At 33.4% G+C, this 23,472-nt stretch overlaps 1 protein-coding gene across 5 annotated transcripts in view; it reads left to right on the forward strand.

Moving 5' to 3' along the window:
* EPHA5 (EPH receptor A5) overlaps positions 1 to 23,472 on the forward strand; it is a 433,113-nt gene that overhangs the window by 374,064 nt on the left and 35,577 nt on the right. For 3 of the 5 annotated variants that reach the window (XM_004383346.2, XM_012557556.1, XM_004383344.1), the window contains exons 9-12: positions 153 to 218; positions 9,868 to 9,935; positions 11,466 to 11,591; positions 16,217 to 16,402. In XM_004383346.2, the coding sequence (XP_004383403.1) occupies positions 153 to 218; positions 9,868 to 9,935; positions 11,466 to 11,591; positions 16,217 to 16,402 (446 nt within the window). The remainder of the gene's footprint in view (positions 1 to 152; positions 219 to 9,867; positions 9,936 to 11,465; positions 11,592 to 16,216; positions 16,403 to 23,472) is intronic. The other 2 variants (XM_012557557.1, XM_004383345.1) reach the window with 1 other exon arrangement.

Here is a 23,472-nt window from a genome sequence, read left to right on the forward strand (position 1 = left end):
GAAAGGCACTGTGGAAAACTTTTAATCGTATGCATTTAGTGACTTTTGCTCTTGAAAAGCAACGCAGACACCTGACTAAATTCAGTGTCTTTATGCTGTATTGAGGGAGTGGGATATCTTCCTTATCTTGGGCTCTCTTGTTTGCTTTTCAGTTGCTGCGAATGTGGCTGTGGGAGGGCTTCTTCCCTGTGCGCTGTTGCCCATCCAAGCCTAATATGGTTAGTGTTCCCCTCCCACTTTCACTCCTATGTAACGTCCCACCTATATGTATTACTGTCAGCATTCCTTTTCTTTTTCCATTTGTGTACATTTTAACAGTTAGTACACTGCTTACGCTTTAACAGTTTGAACAAAAGAGTGAAACTGGTTCCCAAAGCAGAATCACAATTGATTTCACAGTGAATTGTTTCAAATAAAATGTTATATATAGTACATCATCCCTATGTCAAGGGTTCATATTTATCTCCAAGGCTCTTGGGGAGGTTCTGATTTTAACTAGGAAGTTGTAACATTGTAGCATCTGTTCTACATTTAACATGCCACTGTTTTTGTTGTTCCATTAAGTAAAACCATGTCATACGTGGAAGTAGAATGTTCCTTCCTTCAAGGGGAAATCACCTTTTTTGTCTCCCAGAACCATGGAATGACCATAACATAACTAGGATCTTCTATTTTCATAATAATTTTGGATACATATGGCATTGAAGAACAAAACCACAAGTAATTGTAAATGTTTTGCTCAATATTATTAAGTTTCAATAATTTCAGATGTTAGAAGTGATGTTTCTACTTTTATGCCAGCACAGTAAAAACTATGCAGAATTTTTGGGGGGTTCAGTCTAAATGGGATAGTCTTAATTATTTACGAATTAAATACTAAATATATATCTGGCTAATAGCTATAAAACTAAAGGCTGAAATATAACACCAGAGAAATCGATTCACATATTTAGAGGGACTCATTAATAATAGTTAGCTACCTTATAAAAATTGAAATATCTTAGATAATCTATTTCTAAATTAAAGGATTTTAATCTCTACACTATTGTACTTTGTTATTTGTAGTTAGAATTTGCCAAAAAGAGATATTCTGAGATGTATTTGAGATAATTATAGGGTTTTCTCAAAGGATTTTAGCATTTTACTATAGTCTTTTGGTATAAATTATTTTTTGTTGATTCAAAAAATTGTGTGTATGAGTAAGTTTACGCATGTATGCACATATGATAAGTGGTAGAATGGATATTGAAGATTTTCATAGAAAAGAGATAGATAAACACAAACTGATGTAATTCAGAGATCTTTTTTAGTCTCTTGAAATTTGTATATTTGGGAAAAGATTTTAAGTTAATTTGAAAGTGCAGATTTGTTCCAAATTATTTAAATTATTCAGAATTTTTTTTATGATTATGGGCCTGCAGTGAAAAACCAAATGAATACTGAAATCTGGGAATGAGTAAAGTATAACTTTACCCTATGGCTTTACACTGTGATTTTTTACTGTAGTATAGAAACCTAAAGAATGGCTCATAACAGGGAAATTATCGTTCAAGCCAAATAGGCAGAATTTACATCTTGGAAAAAAAAGAAGATTGTCTGTCATGCCTACCTTGGATTTAATCTCAAAGATACCTCAGTGTGAGTTAGAACACTTATTGGCCCGTGACTTAAAAAGTATTGGCCAAAACTAACTTTAGCTGCATTGAAAATGCTTGATTTCAAAAAAAAGTATTTTCTTTTTCTGCTGCATTGATGACTTCAGTGGGTTTATAAAATAAACTAATAAAAGAAAACAAGGGAAGTGGAAACGTAGAAATTTTCCTTCATAAGGAACGTAGCAGGAAACATGATAAAAACCCGCAAAAACTTTTTCTTAAACCTTTCTTCAAATAATATTAGAAATTGTGGTGGCAATGAATGTTGTTTATGTGTTTGTGCATAAGTATCTTTTTTTGTATGTGTGTTTGTGTGCAAAAAAAAAAATATATTATTTAGCCAAGATTGTGCTTAAGTACTCAGTACAATTACTACCAGCCTTCATGGCAAAATTTATGGAAGAGCCAGAGGTTTTATTAGTTTGTTTTTTATGCATTCTTATTAAAACAAAACAAAATCAAGCAAAATAAAACATTAATTATTCTTATATCAATTGAACAGTAAGAGAGAAAATTTTCCAAAATAATTACTGGGGAGAAGGAAAGCTAAAAATGTTTCATTACTATATTTTCTGAGCTTCCATTTTATAATTTCAAGTCACTAAGAGGTTTCAGGTAAGGATAGAATTTCTTCAGATTAAAGCATTGAAGAGAAAACAACCTTAGATTGCAGATATTAAAAACTGAGAAGAATCATTTCCTAATAGAGTGAGTAAAATACTAAGAAATCTAAAGTCTGTTACTTAATTTTCTGTGTATAACCATACCAGTATTTTTCAGTTACTATGTAAATAATTTTTATGGAACACTCAATCACATCATTTATGAACAGACACATTTGCAATTACAGAGCGGAGGTTTTGAGACATTTTGAAGTCTTAAAATCTTAATCGGTTTTCATTTCATGAAAAGTTTCATTCATAAATAAATGTGAGGTTGGTTTTGACCTGAATATAATGCAAAGCATATTCAGTAAACTTGGCCATAGTAAACACAGTGTCTTTTAGAGGTTTCTGTAGATGGCTTGAGGAATCTAGGGTTCTGAAGAACATGCTTTGAAGATGATTGATCAAGATCCTTGGTTCTGCGATTCAACTATTTCAACAGTTCTGCAAGGCTCTGAGGTTCTGATTTTTTACTCTGTTAGCTTTACCACCAGGAAACCATGATCTAATATTTTTCAAATATGTGTTGTTCTGTTTACGAGATGAAATTGGTGATTACATGTTTCCATTTTTGATCTCAAATTATTTTTCATCACTCTGGTCACCCACTTTGTTGTAACATTCACACACATAAATATAATATTGACATTCCAACTATTCATCCTGCTTTCACTGAAATCTACCCAGTGACAAAAAACTATTTCTGCAGTATTTCTGAACGAAACCCAGATGCCTAGGTATTAGACACCCTATCCCCAAGACTGCTCACATTTTTGTAAGAGGTATCTTTTATCAGTGGTGTTTGCATTGTTGATATCACCATCTGCCTTGAGACTCTAATCATTCTATTACACACACACACACGTGTGTATGTGTATGTATATATATATTATATATAGATATATTATATATACATGTATTATGTATACATATATATTATGTATACATATATATTATATATGTACATATATTATATATACATATATTATATGTGTACATATATACATATATTATATATACATATATAATATACATATATATTATATATACATATATATTATATATACATTATATATACATATATATTATACATATACATATATATTATATATATATATACATATATATCTATAAAACCCCATTGCCGTCAAGCTGATTCCAACTCATAGCGACCCTATATATGTGTGTGTGTGTGTGTGTGTGTGTGTGTGTGTGTGTGTGTGTGTGTGTGTGTGTATGTTACAAATAGCCAGGGTTGCGTTAATTATCTTTAATGTAAAAAAAAAATCAATGTGTGTAATTTACAAAATTTTAAAATGTCTCCCTGGATATTCATTTGCCTTTATGATGACAGATATTAATATATATATTATAAGTCCTTCTGAAATATATTTCAGAATATATCCTTCATTCATTAGTTTTCACAATATCCAGTGTTTTCGTACCATTTACTATTTCTTTGCAGGGATTCAAATAGCAAGGGAAAAGGAGTTCAGTATTTTGAAAATAGAAATGTTAAATCATTATTTTATTTAGAGCATTTACCCATTTTGTGATCTTTACCAAATCAATCACCTTTATAAAGAAACATGTCTGTTGGGTTTTTTTGTTTCTTTTGTTTTGTATTTTAATGAGAGACATAGAAAATGAACTGCAGCTTCTCTCATGGTATAGAGATTAAAAACATAACAAAAGGGTCATGAATTACTTGGAAACATTGTAACTATTACATTTTTGATAAACTATTTTTCTTTATATTAACTGCAGGTTTCTTGAAATTGATGTAAGCAAATTTTTATTTTCGCACACACTTTAAAAAATTTATTTCATTCATCTTAACAAGATTTCTGCTGGGGAAATATGTGGAAGCACGAATTCCCTTTATAAAGTCAGGGAAGCATGAAATCATAGAGAATAAAACCACTCCTTTGTTATAATTCTAGATAGATGTAAAGTGCTTTGTGAAAGGTAGATATGAGGGTTGCCTGCAATGTATATGAAATAGTAATTTATAATTGAATGCTTGCTGTGTAAAATATAACTATGAACTGTTCCAAAAGGTTCATTTTAATACCTGTCGACCTTCAGATCATAGTAAATACTAAGTGGGCCTACTCTGATTGAGAAACCAATGGTAACAATCATGAAATTGTTCAAAAATTAATAAGAAAATCACTACTCTAGAATTAGAACAAAATTTGTTGAAAACAAGGAGATTTAATCCTCATATGCTGTTATGAAATGTTGTTATATCAAAATTGTAAGTCACTTAATATTTAAGTCAATGCTGAGATTTTTCTGTAATTTGTCTTTGAGATTTTGGTGTATTTGAAATTGTTCAGTTCTTCCTATTATAGCTAATTCATAAAAGACTTGAAAATTCACTAATTTATGTATACAACACTGTTCTGAAGGGTGCTGTTCTAAGGTTTTTCCTTTGTCTTTTATAATATGGAAATACAAAATGATATGAAAGGAAAAAAATAACCAATCCCTTAGCTTCTCTTATTGGTGTTAGTCATAGGGTGGTTAGTATCTTTGATAGAATGTGAGATGGGACACTAATATACTTTATAGGGTATGTTCATAACCCCATTCCTAAATCCAGTGAAAGTGTGGTTTTTCAACATAGAATCCATTTCCCTTGAGAAATATGTTTCACAATTTTCAGTAAATCATAATAGATCAGTCACATTCTTTCCCCTCTAATTTAAGTATATCTACAGGAAACTCAAAATTCCAATATTCTAGTATTGTAAGTGAAGAAAACTTGGATAATAATCTCAAGGTACAAAAACCTAAAAAACCCAATGATCCATTTTCCTGATTATCTACTCACATACTTATTGAGGAATGCTATCCCACAAAACAAAACACGATATATTTTCCAAATATTTGTTGGATGTATTAATAACCTAATGTTCTTAACAGCCATTAATTTAACATAGAAAGTCCTGCTTCTTTATTTCATGAGTCTGTTAGCTGACCTTTTATTAAAACTACCTTTTTTCAGATGTGGAGATTCCTGACAAGAATAAGACAAAGTATTTCCGCAAAAGCTGTAATGGATTCTTTTCAAGATTCCAGTTATCTATATATATTTTAAACACAGTGTTATGCAATGGTTGGGGTCATTATTATGTCAGAACCAACAGGATGTGCATATATGGAGAAACGTGGTTTTAAAAGATACTAAAATATTAGAGTTTATTTTCCATAGGCAAGTCATATAGACTCTAATATAATTCTTGCAATTTGTCACTTTTTGAATATTTTTCCAAAGTACAGAAAAATAATTTCTTAATCAATCTGGAAAATAGAAGAAAAACACAGGAGTGTCCATTCCTGAATTAGGTGATACATATGTTTACTCTTTTAAAAAGATTAAATGCAAAACCTCTTCTTCTCCCACTCTTGCATACCACCCACCTTATTTAAAGTTAAGGTGAAAAAGTATTCAGTCTTTCTGTAAACTAAAGCAATGGAAAAAACTGGTTCTATGGAGGCTACTGCTGAGCAAAGATTTACACTCTTTTTAACTATTCCATTCCACTAGTTTTTCCTCATTGGCCTCAAAAGTGCCATTAAGTAATTTACTGACTCAGTGCATCACTTAGTATTCTAGAGGGCTTGACATTCATGCCCCAAATTTATTATCAAATCCTAAATCTACACCTGAAACCCGAATTATTTAATCACAAATCCATATATACATAGATAAAAAGCATTGTTTATTATTTTATGTATTATGAAAATTTCAATTAGTCAAATTTAGATGTTAAGTTTGAGGTCAAATTTTTAAGGTCAGCATTAATATTATCAAAGATGTGTTACCCAAATTATTAGAATATTATGATAGAAAATTAATTAATTTCTTCTAAATTATCCAGAAAGTCATTGCTATGTTTATATATTAAGCATCTCCCTGTATCTTCTAATAAATAGTAGTAATTAATGAGTATGAATTACGTTTATATATTAATATAGCTTCTCATGCCCACCTCTATTATTAAAAAAGAAAACCAAATTGTTTTCTAGAAGAAAATGAATATAGATGGTTAGAAGATTACTCTAAATACAAACACTACAGATATTTTTATCACTATGATTTCAAAGCTCATTAACATTGTGAAATGAAACAAAATGAAGACTTTCTTTTCCATTCAGAGAAAAAAAAATATGTTCCAGAAGGTAGAAGGCATAATTTATGTACAGAACAACGTGTTTATTGACTGTCTGATTGGTTAAAATTATGCATCTGGAGCAGGTACAGAGATGATACTGAACGAACAGGCTCCCTGCAATGCTTTGCTAGGGACGCTGAACCACTGCTTGAGCACTAGACTCTGCCAGCTGCATGTTTACTTGCTGTACCTTGTTGAGACTTGTTTTAATGATACATTTGGGGGGCGTCAGAACTTAATTTCATATGTTAATGTGACATGCAGCTGTATAAGTTATAGAGCTCCAGAGATGCCCATAGTCAAAAATAACTTCTTTCTATTGCTCTCCTGACTCTCCCCCTAGGTAATAAAATGTTAACCGCTCCTCACCAAGATATTCCCAAAACATTTTCTTAGAAGAGATCCAAAGTTTTATTTCCATTTTCATGTGATAAATTTGCATGCAATTTACATTTCCATTAGGCTTGTTTAATGATAAAGGCTATTTCGGGATACAACTTAAAAAATTTAATGTGTGTGTGTGTTTTAAAGGTAGGTGATTTGAAGGTGGAATGATGTTTGTTTTCTAATGCAAACTGTAAAACTTGAATACATTTTAAGTCTCTTTAGAATTCCTAAACAGAGTTTTTTGTCAGTATGATATAAATGACATAAAGCTCTGGAAGATTTCACACATTTATGGTTAGGACATTGGTATAAATATGTCAATAAATGCTCACTCTAAAGCCACCTACGTAATAAAATTATATCTAGTAAAATTATAAGCAATATATTAAAATAACTTGAATCTCAGTTTTAATAGACCAAATACAATTTCAGTATAATTTCATTAATTTTTTTCACGCAATTTGACTGTGGTGAGTGCGTGCCTCAAATATCTTAATGGATCCAGTATGACAAATGCGTATAAGTGTAATGAATAAAACTTTGAAAACCACCAGATCCCCGCTGGACTTTTTCTCTCACCCAAAAACACTATATGTATTAAGTATATTATTTTAAGTTTGCTGAAAAGTTACTAGCTGTAGTTTACTAATACATTGCCAGTTACTGAACATGATAAAGTACAGACAGTATCATTTTTGCAAAACAAAAAAAAAAAGATTGCATTAACTATTTTCTTATAATTATACACAATTGCATACTAGGAAATGATGTAGAATAAAATAGGTTTCCATTTTTATACAAAAATATATAAATACCTAAAAGGAAAAAAATTAGGATATGTAATCAAGGAAAGTCCCCTTTAGTATACGTCTGTTGGGCACATCATTTATAACACACTATTGTTTTTAATGAACTTTTTAATGAAACTATTTTATTAGCTGCCCATCATGGCCACATTTTTTTTAACTACAGAAATGAATGGCAATTTTGTTATTAATAAACTCAATTTTGGGGTGGGAGTTTTGTGGATAATCAAATCATTTCTTTAGCATTTCATTAAAAATAATTTAAATATTTTCATTTTATCCAGTTGTTTTAACGTTATATGGTTAATCATATACCACATCCAACCAGATTCATCAGCGTGTTCACTCCTGAAACACCTGTCGTTGTGTAGACACAGTCAAAATATCATTCACTCATTCATTTATTCATTCATCAATGTGACAGATATTTTTAGTGCCAGGGACTAGGTCTCTCTCTGCAGGAATTTATAGATAAATACTATATTCTACATTCAAAAAAATGACGAGTAGTGAGGGAGCCAAGACGTGTACTCAAATAACCATAAAGCACAGTAGAATGGGAATCACCACCAGAGGTGTTTAGAAAGCAATAGGTTTCAGAGGAAAAAAGATTGCATTGACAGATGCAGGGGAAAACAATAATCAATGGAATAATTCATCTGGATTTTGATTATTGGAATTTCCTTGTTAGAAGGAAAACTGTATGTGAACTAACCAGTATATGCGAAGGTGAGGAAGAATGGAGAAGTATCTTGGAGACTTGACGATAAAGATTAAAAAAAAAAATTGCTCAATTCGGACTTATAGGGACCCGATAGTTTAGTATAGTTTAAAGCAAACAGTTGAAGATGATGCCAAAAATGTGAATTTGGAATATGCATTTAAGAATATTACTTTATTGAATATTTTGTAGCAGGCAATGAACACAATAGAATAGTTCCTTATTTATAAAAATTTGGCTACAGATATGTGTATCATAGTTTAAGAAAGTAGTGAAATCTAGGAGCATCAGTTAAGAGGTACTTTGGGTAATAGAGATGAAAAATACCAAGGCCTTATTTGAAAAGGTAGAAAAGCTAATGAAAAGGAAGACATGGACCTAAAGACAAGTGAGTTGTATAATTCTTGTATTTGGTGACTAATTTGTTGTGAAGGAAACAGAAACATGTTCTGATCTTAGAGGACGGAGCCATGGTGGAATTATTAACAGCATAGGAAGGACGATCAGGGTTGAGAGGAGTAAAGAGAAATATACTGATTTCTCTTTCAGATTCATTAAGTTTGAAATGCCAGTGGAATATCCCTATAAAAGGAATCTATCAGGTGTAAAAGCATAGCCCTTGAAAGAAATCAAACCAGAGTGATAGAGGTGTTAATTACTTGGGAGGAAATTAATGGAATTGCCAGGAGAGAATTTCATTCAGAGATCCTATGGAAATGACTTTGCATGAATTTATCGAAGAGCAAGGAGTCAGAATAGGAGTAGTTAGGCGTTTCAGCCTATTTAGAGTGAGTAAAAACTAAGACAAAGTGATTGGATTTTGAAGTTACAGTGTCATCAGTGAACCTCAGAAGTATATATTGTTGCTAGTAACAGAGCATGTGGCAAGGGCTTATCATTTAGTGGGTAGTTGAGAAAACCACGAAAGACTAAGATTTGGGAGAAGAGCTGAGGGATTACAGGAAGACGGGGTTGTGGTAAATTTGATAAGGATCTGAGTGGAAAAGAGTTGGTGGAACAAGTAAAGACTCCAAAACTACAGAGATTTCAATTAATTAATTAAATCTTGAATGTGGGAGGCTACTGGATCAGAGGCATAATTTGCTCACTTTGTCCTGAAAAAGTGGCAGTTGCCTCTGAGATGGCAAAAAAGTGCAAGGAAGGACATATACAAATGTTTGGTATATGATGTATGGTGAAGGGACGTTAAACAAGGTTTGGATGTCTTCAGGCTTCTCAGTGAAATTTCAGGCAGGATTATTTGCTGAGAGTGAGGCATACTGCCTTGGGGATATAGGATCCATCCTAAAGGAGCTTTAGTGTTATTTCATGTGACTAGTGTGAAAAAACAACTTAGGGTTGCAATAGTTCCAATTGTACTTCGTCCTTCTGGGCTTGATACAATTCACCACTTTCAGATGTGGCTAATTGTAGCTTACTCTGTTCCAGGCGGTGTGGCTACAGCAAAGCAAAACAAGATCCCGAAGAGGAAAAGATGCATTTTCATAATGGGCACAGTAAGCGAATTGTAGAAAATACACACAAAATAAAAAAAGGAGGAGGGGATGGAAGGTGGATTTATTGTTATTTTTGTTTCTTATCATGCTAGGGGATTTGCAGTAACTGACCAAAAAGATAGTGTTTCAAATGTGTTTTGTTACATTCCTATAAAGCAAATGGGCCACTATAAGTTGGCCCTACGCAGCAACATGACGGTTTACTCAATTCTTGAATGCATAATTTCATTATAATTATTAAAATAAAAACCTTTGCTTAAAATGAAAATATGTTATAGTTTAAACCAAATTTTCCAGCCAATTCTAATACCTGGTAACACAGTGAGTAGAAATCTCTCATTACATAACTCCACCATTTTTAAATGAATGAAACTTCTCAGTTCTTTTATCTCCTAACAGTGTATCAGAAAAGTCCCTGAGCAGAGCCCAATGCAGCAGCCTTGCTTTAAATACCTTGAAAGAGACTACACTTTTAACACATGCAGAAGATCACGTTTTCGTAACTAGCTAAAACACAATAGCCTAAATGAGTTCTAATTCTGGTATTTTAATACATTCGTTTTTCCATAAATATACTATTAAGAATTTCAATGAGATGTTTTGTCAAGTAAATGACAAAAGGAGTTTATTTGGTTTTGTCACTCTGTCATGACTATAAAAATCAAAATCATTAAAACTATAACTCATGCTTAGAGTCTATGTTCCTATTTTTAATTTAGCGAATGTTATATATACTAAGAAAACATTGCAAGAGTTATGTTGGTAGCCTTTAAAGGTGGTAAGTCCTTGGATGGTGCAAACAATGCACTTACCTGCTAACCTAAAGGTTGAAGGTTCATGTCTGCCCAGAGGTGCCTTGGAAGAAAGGCCTGGTGTGCTACTTCTAAAAAAATTAGCCACTGAAAATTCTATGGAACACAGTTCAGTTCTGACACACAAGGGGTCACCATGAGTTGGAACTGATTAGAAGGCAGCTGGTTTTAAAAGTAATAAAAATGAGAATGTATGAGTGTTGCATAAAGTCATGTAGTAACAGGAGTAAAGTGAGTAGACCTTTTTTACTTTTGACTTCTACTTCAGAATTGTTGCACCACATCACCAGAAGTGTTATATTCAATTATTTTTTGTAATACCAACATTAACAATCTATGATTATATTTCTATGTGAAATATACTGTAACAAATTAACCACTAGCCTTTCTTTGTCCCGTTTGGTAACGAAAATTGTCTGAATTTGCCTCATAGACTGATAATTTGAACATTAACATCAAAAGATGAATTTGCTCAGACATGTTAGGTCACAGCCCTATTTGGATTATTTACCTTTCTTGTGCATGCCAACAGCCCAGGTTTCTAAAACTATAAAAGTTATGTAGATAGCTGTACAAATGACTCTCATAACTCAGGAGATGGCTTATTCTTGTAGCTCAGCCACTTTAAGAGATTGGGGGATTCAGCATTTTAATAAAGTTTAAAATTTCTCTCATCTATCACAACCACATCTATTTTAATGCCTATTTATTTTTACAGTTAAACTGCCAGGAGTAAGAACTTATATTGATCCACATACCTATGAGGACCCCAATCAAGCTGTCCATGAATTTGCCAAGGAGATAGAAGCTTCATGTACCACCATTGAAAGAGTTATTGGAGCAGGTACAGTAACTCTAATGTTGAACTTGTAATGCAGCATGTAATTTATCAATGTCAATGCCTTCATCTAACAGAATGCTTTTTTGTTTTGTTTTAAATCTTTGGTGATTGGCTTGCTTTCAAAAGTGATATATAACTGAGCATATTTTAACATTACCTTCTATGTAGCTCATGCTTAATTAGCAAATGTTCAAACTGACCATACTTCACTATCTAGTATGCATTATATTCCACTTTCACCATCATTTGCAGACAAGCACAGAGCATTGAAAAATTTGAATTGCCCCACCACAGGTTCACAGCTGAGGTCAAACAAGGCAGCACCCTGCCTCTCTTATCATACTACAAACAAGTATTCTTTTCACTATGTCTATTTAATGACATGTTTTTCACATTTTTGTGCTTTCATTGATAATTTTGTTGGTGATTTTACCAACAAAATGGCCTGAAGCAGAGTATTAAACTGTTATTTAGTGTTTCTAAACGCAAGAAGGCTGTAATATGCTTTGTTGTTGTTGTTATGTGCCTTGGAGTTGGTTCCCTCCTAATAGCATGTCCAGAGTACATGAGAAGAAGTCTTGCCATCCTTGCTTATAAAGAGCATTCTGGCTGTACTTCTTCCAAGACAGATTTGTTTATTCTTCTGGCAGTCTATGGTATATACAATATTCTTTGCCAACACCATAATTCAAAGACATCAATTCTTCTTCAGTCTTCCTTACTCATTGTCCAGCTTTCCCATTCATATGAGGTGACTGAGAGTACCATGGCTTGGGTCAGGTGCACCTTAGTCCTGAAAGTGACATCTTTGTTTTTAACTCTTGAAAGAGGTCTTTTGCAGTAGATTCGCCCAAAGAAATACATTGGTTGATTTCTTGACTGCTGCTTCCATGGGTGTTGATCATGGATCCCAGTAAAATGAAATCCTTTACAACTTCAATCTTTTCTCTGTTTATCATGATATTGCTTATTGGTCCAGTTGTGGGGATTTTTGTTTTCTCTATATTGAAGTGCAATTCATACTGAAGGCGGTAGTCTTTGATCTTCATCAGTAAGTGCTTTAAGTCTTTTTCACTTTCAGCAAGCAATGTTGTGTCATCTGCATATCTCAGGTTGTTGATGAGTCTTTCTCCAATCCTGGTACCATGTTCTTTTTCATATAGTCCAGATTCTAGGATTGTTTGCTCAGCATACAGATTGAGTAAGTATGGTGAAAGGATACAACCCTAGTGCACACATGTTCTGATTCTAAACCATGCAGTATACCCTTGTTTGGTCCAAATAACTGCATCTTGGTTTATGTACAGGTTCTTCATGAGTACAATTAAGTGTTCTGGAATTTCCATTCTTTGCAATGTTACCCATAATTTGTTATGATCCACCCAGTCGAATGCCTTTGCCTAGTCAAGAAAACATAGATAAACATCTTTCTGGTATTATTCTCTGCTTTCAGCCAAGATCCATCTGACATTAGCAATGATATCCCTCTTCCAAGTCCTCTTCTGAATCCAGCTTGAATTTCTGGCAGATTCCTGTCTATGTACTACTGTAACCATTTTTTAATTATCTTCAGCAAAATTTTACTCGAATGTGATATTAATAATATTGTTTGATAATTTCTGCATTCTGTTGGATCAGCTTTCTTTGGGATGGGCATAAATATGGATCTCTTCTAGTCAGTTGGCCAGGTAGCTCTCTCCAAATTTCTTGGCATAGATGAGTGAGCACTTCCAGCATTGCATCTCTTTGAAGAAACATCTCAACTGATATTCTGTCAGTTCCTGGAGCATTGTTTTTCACCAACGCCTTCAGTGCAGCTTGGACTTCTCTCTTCAATACCATTGGTTCTTCATCATATTCTACCTCCAGGAATAGTTGAAAGTTGACCAATTATTTTTGATACAGTGACTCTGTGTATTTCTTCCATCTTCTTTTGATGGTTTCTGCATCACTCAATATTTTGCTCAGAGAATTCTTCAATCTTGCAACTACAGGCTTGACTTTTTCTTCAATTCTTTCAGCTTGAGAAATGCTTAGAGTGTACTTTCCTTTTGGAATTTTAACCCCAGGTCTTTGCACATTGCATTATAATACTTTGTCTTCTGAGCTGCCCTTTGAAATCTTCTGTTCAGTTCTTTTTCTTCATCATTTGTTCTGTACACTTTAGCTACTATACTTTCAAGAGCAAGTAGCAGAGTCTCTTATGACATCCATTTTGGTTTTTTCTTTCTTATCTGTCTTTTTAATGACCTTTTGCTTTCTTCATGTATGATGTCCTTGATGTCATCCTACAATTCATCTTGCCTTTGGTTATTAGTGTTCAATGCATCAAATCTATTCTCCAGATGGTCTCTAAATTCAGGTGGGAAATACTCAAGATCGTACTTTGTCTCTTGTGAACTTATTTTTAATTTTCTTCAGCTTCAACTTGAACTTGCGTAGGGGCAATTGACGGTCTGTTCCACAGTTGGCCCCTGGCCTTGTTCTGACTGATAATATTGTGCTTCTCCGTGGTCTCTTTCCATAGATGTAGTCAATTTGATTCTTGTGTATTTCATCTGGTAAGGTCCACATGTATAGTCACTGTTTATGTTGTTGAGAAAATGTATTTGCAATGAATAAGTTTTTGGTCTTGCAAAATTCTATCATGCGATCTCTGACATCATTTCAATCACCAAGGCAATATTTTCCAACTACCGATCCTTCTTCTTTGTTTCCAACTTTTGCATTCCAATCAGCAGTAATTATCAGTGCATCTTGATTACATGTTTCATCAATTTTAGACTGCAGAAGTTGGTAAAAATCTTCAATTTCTTCATCTTTAGCATTAGTGGTTTTTGTGTAAATTTGAATAATAGTCTTATTAACTGGTCTTCCTTGTAGGTGTATGGATATTATCCTACCACTGACAGCATTGTACTTCTGGATGTCTTAGCCTTGGTTAATGTCATCAGATGGGGGTGGGAAGGATAACGGCTTTACTGGGGAGAGTTGCTTAACTGATGAAGATAGAGTGATATCCTCAGATAGGAGTAAGAGGGCTGGTTTTGTTGGCAGGAATGATTCAACAGAATTTGAGGGCTCATTGTCTTCAGCTTTCTTATTATCTGCCCATGTATCCCCATCCCAAGTTTCAGGATCCCATTTCTTCCCAATCAATGCCCTCATTTTAACTTCAGACACCATTCCACTGGTACTGTAATTCAGCTACTCTTACAATAAATAAGACTCTGAGTTTAGTTTTCAGCAATATCATCTCTGTTACTACAAGAAATAAGTCTTTCTTTTCAGAGCACAAGTAACCATTTTAAGGTCATATATGCGACACTTGAGCTGTGACTCTGAAGCCCTGAGCTCATCTCTTTCTATTACTGCTTTGTCTAGTGAAAGTAGGACCAACCAATGAGCTTCCTTATACTTTCATTCTGATAAAATTGTAGAAAAATATCACACATGCGATCACTCAGAGGCTCTTTTCTCACCAATACCTGATCTATTGATGGTGATATTTTGCATATTAATATTGCCACCTCACACCATGGATTAGCAACGCCTACTTTACTTACTGGAGGCAAAGTCATCAGTGCCTTTCAGACTAGTCAGACTTGAAAACCAATTTAGAAAACTCATCCTTATGACTTTTTTTTTTCTCTAGAACCACTCTCGGTACCAAATGTGCCTTATGGAGAAAATATGTGTGTTAGATAAGTTTTTTCAGGAGTGAGTTATAGTGCTGTTGGCCATGAGGTCAATGTTAACAAATGAACAATAAATATTAAATAATGTACCTATAATCAGAAACACACATAAAGCAAAGTTATGTATTGATTAATTGATGAAAATGTTGTATCCAGAGTTTCAGAGAAACCTAACCTCCTGTATTTTCCCTAGGAGCAATGGATTCAGTATTAGCTAATTTAGCATTTAAGGCAGCTTGGGGATATATATAGGTAAATATATATATGTGTGTGTGTGTGTGTACACACACACATACATATATGTTTTAATTACGTGATACTTTTGATATTTGTGTATATATATCTAACTGTCTATCTATTTCTCTCACTATCTATGGTTGGATACATATACTCAAATACCAAAAGTATTACATAATTAAAACATACAATTATTTTAATTGTGGATAGTCTCTTCTTAAAAAGTATTTTCTTTTTATTCTGCTATAAGTTTTCCCCTTTTATCTACCCATTATTCCTACTACTAGAGAAGGTGGAAAGAAGTAATTATCAGTAAATTGGTTTTAATTTCTCTGTATTTTTTCCATTAAGGTTTTTGTAGGTGAGATAAACGAAACTTACCCCAAAATATTGTATGTCCATCTGTAGATTATTTTTCCCAGTGTGTCATTTCCTTCTATTAACATTGATAATGATATTCAGATGGGCATTTCTCACTCTACAATGTAAACTGAAAGTGGATATGATATTGAAATATTTGAAATTTAATGCAGATCATTTTAACCAAAAATAAATAAGCTATTTCAAACCAAAGCCAAGCTATTTAGAATCTTAATAATACAAAAGTACATTCAAGTATTATTATAATAAAAATGCATGTCAAATGAGTTTGTGCTTCTTTATTTTTGTTTTTGTTTTTCTTTTTATCAAAAGGTGAATTTGGTGAAGTTTGTAGTGGACGGTTGAAACTGCCTGGAAAAAGAGAATTACCTGTGGCTATCAAAACCCTTAAAGTAGGCTATACTGAAAAGCAACGAAGAGATTTCCTAGGTGAAGCAAGTATCATGGGACAATTTGATCATCCTAACATCATCCATTTAGAAGGTGTTGTAACCAAAAGTAAGTACAATGGCAAATGTGTACATGTTTCTGTAACATCACTCACTCTCTTTCTAGTAGATTATCATTAATTTCAAGTTAGTGAGGAACATAGCTATAATAATGCTAATAACAATTTCCCTAATTATAGTTACTCTGTGTTTAGAAAATTAATGTCAAAGCTGATCTTCAATGAAACTGAATTTCTATTTATTTTTTAAACCTATGTATTAACCCATCTACTAAGAATTCAGTGTCAGAAAATATGTAACCAGATAAAAGGAGCAGTAAGGTATTAACTTTTCTTTTTCCTGAATCTTTCACCTTTATCCTAATGAAATATTTACTTCAAAGCTTTGATGGAATCATTGAAGTTTAACATTTAATAGGATGCTACCACCATAGGTGCCCGCCACCTTTTAAGCAGTTCTTTGCAGTCAGATGTATTTCTCTTACTCATTTTCTTCACTGAGGCATTTTAATTGTTCCAGGGTAAGCAATAACCTCAAAAGGCTTTAAAAATTCCTTGAGATTCATTAGTTGTTAAAGAAAATCTGGTGTTTATCCAGAACTACCTATCACTACATATCTCTTTTAATTTTATATTAAACCTCTCAATATAAAGATTTCAAATCATCTTCACTCATTCAATGATTTATGTGGTGCATAACTGAAGTACTTATTTTATTTTACTCCATTCTTTTTTTGTCATTTCTATGTATTCTCATTTCTTCATTTTCCATCAGACCATACATAGCACTTATTAAAGTCATCTAAAAACCCTGAAAAGTTTTATTCTTTGGACTGAGTTCCAAGCATTTGTTTAACTTCCAGTTTCTGTTAGTCTACCTTTAAATTACATATTCCAAATATGCCTACAGGCAATGTGTACTCAATAAATGCTGTTAAATGACTAAGTAATTTCAGTTGGTTTAATACCTATTTAGACCATCTAGCTTTTAAACACTGAAAGCAAAACAAAGCCAAAACAAATGAAAGAAACCTTTTCCGTGATAAAGAGGGACAAAAGAAACAAAAAAATATACTCACTTAGTATCTAACTAGTTAATTCCCAAAGCTGTTGGAAATTAAACAAGATGTACTGGATGAGAATGTGGAAACTCCTTACAAGTTCTAGAATAAGACCACAGTAAGAAGTATTGTGTTGACGACTGACTAAACATTTGATTCAGCTTTTATTTCTGGGGGATTTTTTTTTTTTTCCATAGCTCCAATAAATACTCATCTCTGTTAAGAATGCTCACAGAGAAACGTAGCAAAGCAATACAAATAAACTGCATTCACGTGGGTTTCTGCAAAACTTAAAAGTGTTTCTTCCTTCAGATGAATTAGCGCCCATAAATTATTGTAAGCAAATATTTGATTAAGTCCACATCATCTCATCCTTCACATGGCAGCCAAATGTAAATTCCTCAAAATAAACTCTGACCATAACGTCTCGTTACCCACACGGTAAAGATAAAGTTGTATAGGAAACTAATCTACCCTCTGCAGTAAGTTAATATGTAATGTTCAGAAGGGTGTCAGATTGCTATTATTATCATAGAAGACAGTATTGCATACTCTTCAAGACTATGATCTGTGGATCCAACCATTTGAATCTGAATTCTGCTTCTGCCATAAACTACTGTGTGACCTCGCGCAAGTTAATTAAACATTCAGAACCTTAATTTCCTCATCAATGGCATGGGGTGAGAATAGCACTCACTTCATGGTGTTGTAAAAATAACAAGAATTAATAAAATTAAAAGCTTAGACTGGGAGTGACACAGCGTAAATATGTAACAAGTATATAGTTATTACCTTTCTATTGATTTCTCCTATACTCTGAACTCCTTCAGATCCATTTTGCTCTTAGTCCATTTTAATGCACCTGGTATTTCTTTCTTCCCGCATCGCCTCTTTCTCTGAAACATACATCCTCGTGTTCAGCACCTTTTCAAGTCCTTCAAAACCCTACCCACATTCCATCATATCTGCAAAAGAATTCTCCAGCTTGAAGTATTATTTTCCTCTTATGAACACTGTGCTTATGCTAAGGATTTTTTTTTTTTCAGCAGTCTGTAACTTTTTTTTTTTTACTGGTCCAAAATTGTTATCCAAATCTTCCATTTAATTTTGTCTCTTTTTCATATATGTTTTAGCTCCCTAGCTAAAAACATATGCTCCTTGAAGATATGGATCACATTCTAAATGTTTATGTAAGCTGATAGCATCTAAGGAGCCCAGGTGGTGCAGTGATTAAGCACTTGGCCACTAACCAAAAGGTCAGTGGTTCAAACCCGCCTGCAGTTCTGTCTGCTTTTGTAAAGATCACAGCCTTGGAAACCCTGTGGGGCAGTTTACTCTGTCCTATTGGGTTACTCTGAGTCAGAATTAACTCAATGGCAACGGGTTTATAGCATCTAAGGAGTCCCTGGGTTGTGCAAACGGTGAAGGGCTGGACTACTAACAAAGAGTTTGGAGATTTGAACCCACCAAGAGACACCTCGGAAGAAAACCCTGATGATATGCTTCCAAAAAATCACAGCCTTGAAAACTCTGTGGAGCACAGTTCTACGGTGCAACTCACGGAGTCTCCATGAGATGGAAGCAACTCAACAACAACTGTTTTGTTGTTGTTGTTGTTGCTATTTTTCAGTAACATCTAAACCTAATGCAATCAGTGGTCAGCACACTTTAACACTTTGAGCTTTGATGTCATGTGAAAAAGAGGAAACAAGATTGTTATGCAGGTTAAATTAAAGTGTGTATGTGGGTGTGTAGGAACAAAATTGCAGGTAACTATAGTAGTGAATAAGTGTTTATTTTAATTTAAGTTACTGCATCAGATAGTAGTGGACAACAATCAAACTTAAACAAAAAACACTAACATTCATCTGCTTCTGTAGACCCTTGATTAATTACAGAACGTGTTTTCTGTGAATGGGAATGGGTTCTGTCTGGGACAAACTAAGACAGCTAAACTTTCAATACTAAGACAACTAATGTCCTCATGTATTTATACACACTCGAAGCTTCTACTTTTAGAAGCAAATGTCAATATAAAAAATGAGTCATATCTAAATTTTGTGAGTTAGAATCTAGTCTCAAAAAATGGTATTGAGATTGGGAAAGACATTTTTTATATTTTCAGTCTCTTAATTAAATGTTCTATTTGATGATGATGCCCACCATGTGGCTACGCGTGTAAATATTTAAAATATTTCTTTGTTTTTATTTTCATTCTATGTAAATTGAAACTGTATTTCTCCTTTATATATGTAGCTCTTGATGTTCAACCTAGGAAGTCTTCAGCTTGTTTTTAATTTACCATGTAGCAACTCACTTTATTTGTGTCCTTAATTTCATGCTCTCTGATCTGATGCTAATTTATTCAGCAGTTATTTTCAACCTGCAGCACACAGATAATGAAACATAAGTGCAACTAAATCTTGTGATTTTTCTGATTGAAGCTGAGGCAGGGAATCTGAAGTAGCACTCCTGTGGGTGGTGCCATCATGAACCTTCACCCTTCTTGTATTACTGCTTTATCTGCCAGAAACTTGGGACCTCACTCATCTTTTCTGTGATTTGTTGTTAAACAGGACACATCATAAATGGTGATATATTCTAGAGAGGTTTCCTAACAGATGACTTAAAAAGAATCACAGGTCTTCATTTAATTGACTCATTTGCAGTGCAAGACACTTTATTATAATGTATACAGTGCCAACTTTTACTATTTATAGAGATTCAGGGATAAAATCAAAGGAAAAATATAAATTTCTCATTACAGCATATTTAAGCTTTTTTTTTTTTCTGCCAGTGAAAATTATTGTGAAAACCGATTAAATAAATAATCTCTGCAGAGTCTTGGGAAACCCTGGTGTAGTAGTGATTAAGTGCTATGGCTGCTAACCAAAAGGTAGGCAGTTCAAATCCACCAGGCACTCCTTGGAAACTCTGTGGGGCAGGTCTACTCTGCCCTATAGCGTCGCTAGGAGTTGGAATCGACTCGATGGCAATGGGCTTTTTTTGGTTTATGGAGTCTTAATGGAGCACTGGTGGCGCAGTGGTTAAGAGCTCGGCTGCTAACCAAAAGGTCGGCAGTTTAAATCCACCAGCCACTCGTTGGAAACCCTATGGGGCAGTTCTACTCTCTCCTATAGGGTCCTTATGAGTCAAATTGACTTAACAGCAACAGGTTTTAATGGATATGGAGTCTTAGAATTATTCATTCTTGTATTTATTAATTTTGTGTCATGTACAAGTAAACTTTCCTCACCTTTAAAATGTACGTTTAAACAAAATCAAGGGATAAATATATTAGAGGAATCTTTCCCACTTTCTTTTTCTTTGAAAAATATGGCACATTCAATGACAATTGATTATTTAACTTGTCAGACAATTCTGATTTATTATCAACATTTTGTAATTATCTTTCAAATACTTTATTTCATTCTATATTAGGCGATCACACCATTTATTTTATATTGACCAGGGTTTTTTCAACAGACTTCAAACAAATCTTCCCAGTCTTGGCACTTTCTCCCTTTATTCTACTCCATACACACTGCCTCCAGATTGATTTCACTAAATTATTGCTTTCCTATCATGCTTCATCACCAAAAAATCAACAAAAACACATGTACTTTGATACTTCACCTGCTGTAGTTTCACCAAATCTCCATATTCCACTATTTCCTTTCCAGAAAACGACCTCATTCTTGTTCTGCCCCTTTGAGTCCTAGTATGTCTTCTCCATTTTCCTCAGCTCTATTTGACTTTCAGGTTTAATTCAAATGTGACCTGTCCATGAGATCTGTATCATTTATCTTCATTTGTCCTTCTCTTCTCAGTATCTAATTGCCATAGAGTAGTCACTTAGTAATGTTCAGTGGCTGAATAAAATAGAACTTCCCAGATCTTTATTAGAATGTAAACTTCAAGGGGAAAAGATCATAGTTTTGTTCAATTGTGTATTCCAGGTTTTTAGATCAGTGCCATGTATATGTTGCACTTAATATTATTTGTCGAATGAAGGAAACCTTACCCAGAGGCAATCCCATTGCCCTATAAACTTCAGTAGCATTTTCTCAACACATTTTCTTGCTATACATTTTATTATAATTTGTACATACTTTATCACCCTTACTACACAATGACATATTTATATCTCCCATGGTGTCTACCACAGATCCAGACACATTAGGTAATTAAAACCAATGTATGAATAAAATTAAATGAGTTAGTGAATAAATTGCAATTATTTAAGGTTAATAATTAGTCAGAGTGATATATGTATAATTATATTATTAATATAATATTCACTTTAAATACTCTTATAAAACTATGATTTTTAAGAGAAAAATAAAAATTAGTGGAAAGAAATTGCCAAGAATCTTTTTGCAAGTTGTTGTATATAAGTTAATACTACAAGTAATCATTAATGCTATTTTAAGCATTTACTAAACTTAATGCTTTCTATCTTATTTCTCCTTTAATCTTCACAATAGCCCTATCTTATACGCACTAATATTTGGTACCATTTTACAAATAGGAAGAATAATACTAAAGAGGTTAAAGCTCTAATCCAATATCATAAAACTAGCATGGGATGCCAGATTTTAAAACAGCTCTGTCTGACTCCAGAGCCCAAACTCTTAAACAGTGTATGTTAGCATCCAAAATTTCATCATTCTGTATACACTTAACAAGACTTGTTGATTTATTCAAAAAGCATTCATTGGACACCTAACGTATGGCCACCCCTGTTAATCAATGAGGACAGAGCAGAGATTAAAACTGAGTCCATGCCTTGCATTCTGGTGGAAGAGACAAATAAATAAATAAATACAGACATTTATACATTAAATAGAGAAAATAAAGCTGTGTGAGAGAATTCAAGGTTGCTTCTATTAAAAGTTGGTGGTTTCTATTTTACTTAGAGAGCAGTTTCTCTTATTAGATAATGCTTGAATAAAGTGAAAGTGTACACCCTCCAGATATCTGCAGGCGGAGTTAAGGGAATAGGAGCCAACAAGGCACTGATGGAACTTGCATGGCATGTTCAAGAAACAGCAAGAATGGAGTGAACAATGGAGTTAGCCAGGCAAGTCTTATCTTGTAAGGACTCTTGTGGTCCTTTTGAATAGCATCTCTCACTCTGAGCTTTGGAGCCTTTGGAGCCAAGGAGTGAAGGGATCTGATTTACAGATGAACAAGATCACTGAGGTTGCTGTGGTGAGAGTAGACTGTAAGGGCCAGTATATAAGCAGGGAGGCCATGAAGAGGCTACAGAAATAATTGACAAATCATTATGGATTAGACCAGGGCACTGCACTAAGAACATGGAGAGTAATGGGTAGATTATGAAGATATGTTGAAGGCAGGTGTAGTAAGTCTTTTGGGGAATTGGATGGGAAGTGTGAGAAATGTAGAGCAATCAATTCTAAAGCTTGTCTTCAATACCTGGAAGAAAGGAGTTGCCATTAATGGGTAAGAATTTGGGAGGAGCAAGAGTGTGGTTGGGAATCAACAGTTCATTTGTGGACTTGTTAAGTTTGACATGACTAGTAGCATCCAATTATAGATGTTGTATTTACCTTTAGACTGGGAAGTATAAATGAAACTGCTTGAAGTCTGAGTATGCTTGAATTTCGTGCCTTTCATTTACAAAAGAAAATCAAACTCTGTGAATCAGTGATATATCATGATGGAAATAAATAACTTTATAACTGAAATACAAACAAAAGTCAGCTCGTTAATTTAGTACCTCTTTTTCTTTGTTAGGACATATGCAGAGATCTAATAAATGTATATGACATAATTATTACAGATTAACAAATGCTCTTCCTGAAAGTATTTAAGTACCAATCATCTGAAAAATAATTATAAACTCTAGAAATAGAGACCTTGTAGACTCATGCATTGACTATTAATAAATTAAATACTAATGCTATTTTAGTATTTAAGTATTATTAAGGTTGAGAATAGATCACTATTTAAGAGTTGTTTGTTTTGTGTTTTCAAATATGTTGTATTTGAAATACATACTTTCATATATTTTATATCTAAGAATATATATA

This window comes from Trichechus manatus, unplaced genomic scaffold, assembly GCF_000243295.1.
Source record: "Trichechus manatus latirostris isolate Lorelei unplaced genomic scaffold, TriManLat1.0 scaffold00108, whole genome shotgun sequence".
Taxonomy (NCBI): Eukaryota; Metazoa; Chordata; class Mammalia; order Sirenia; family Trichechidae; genus Trichechus; species Trichechus manatus.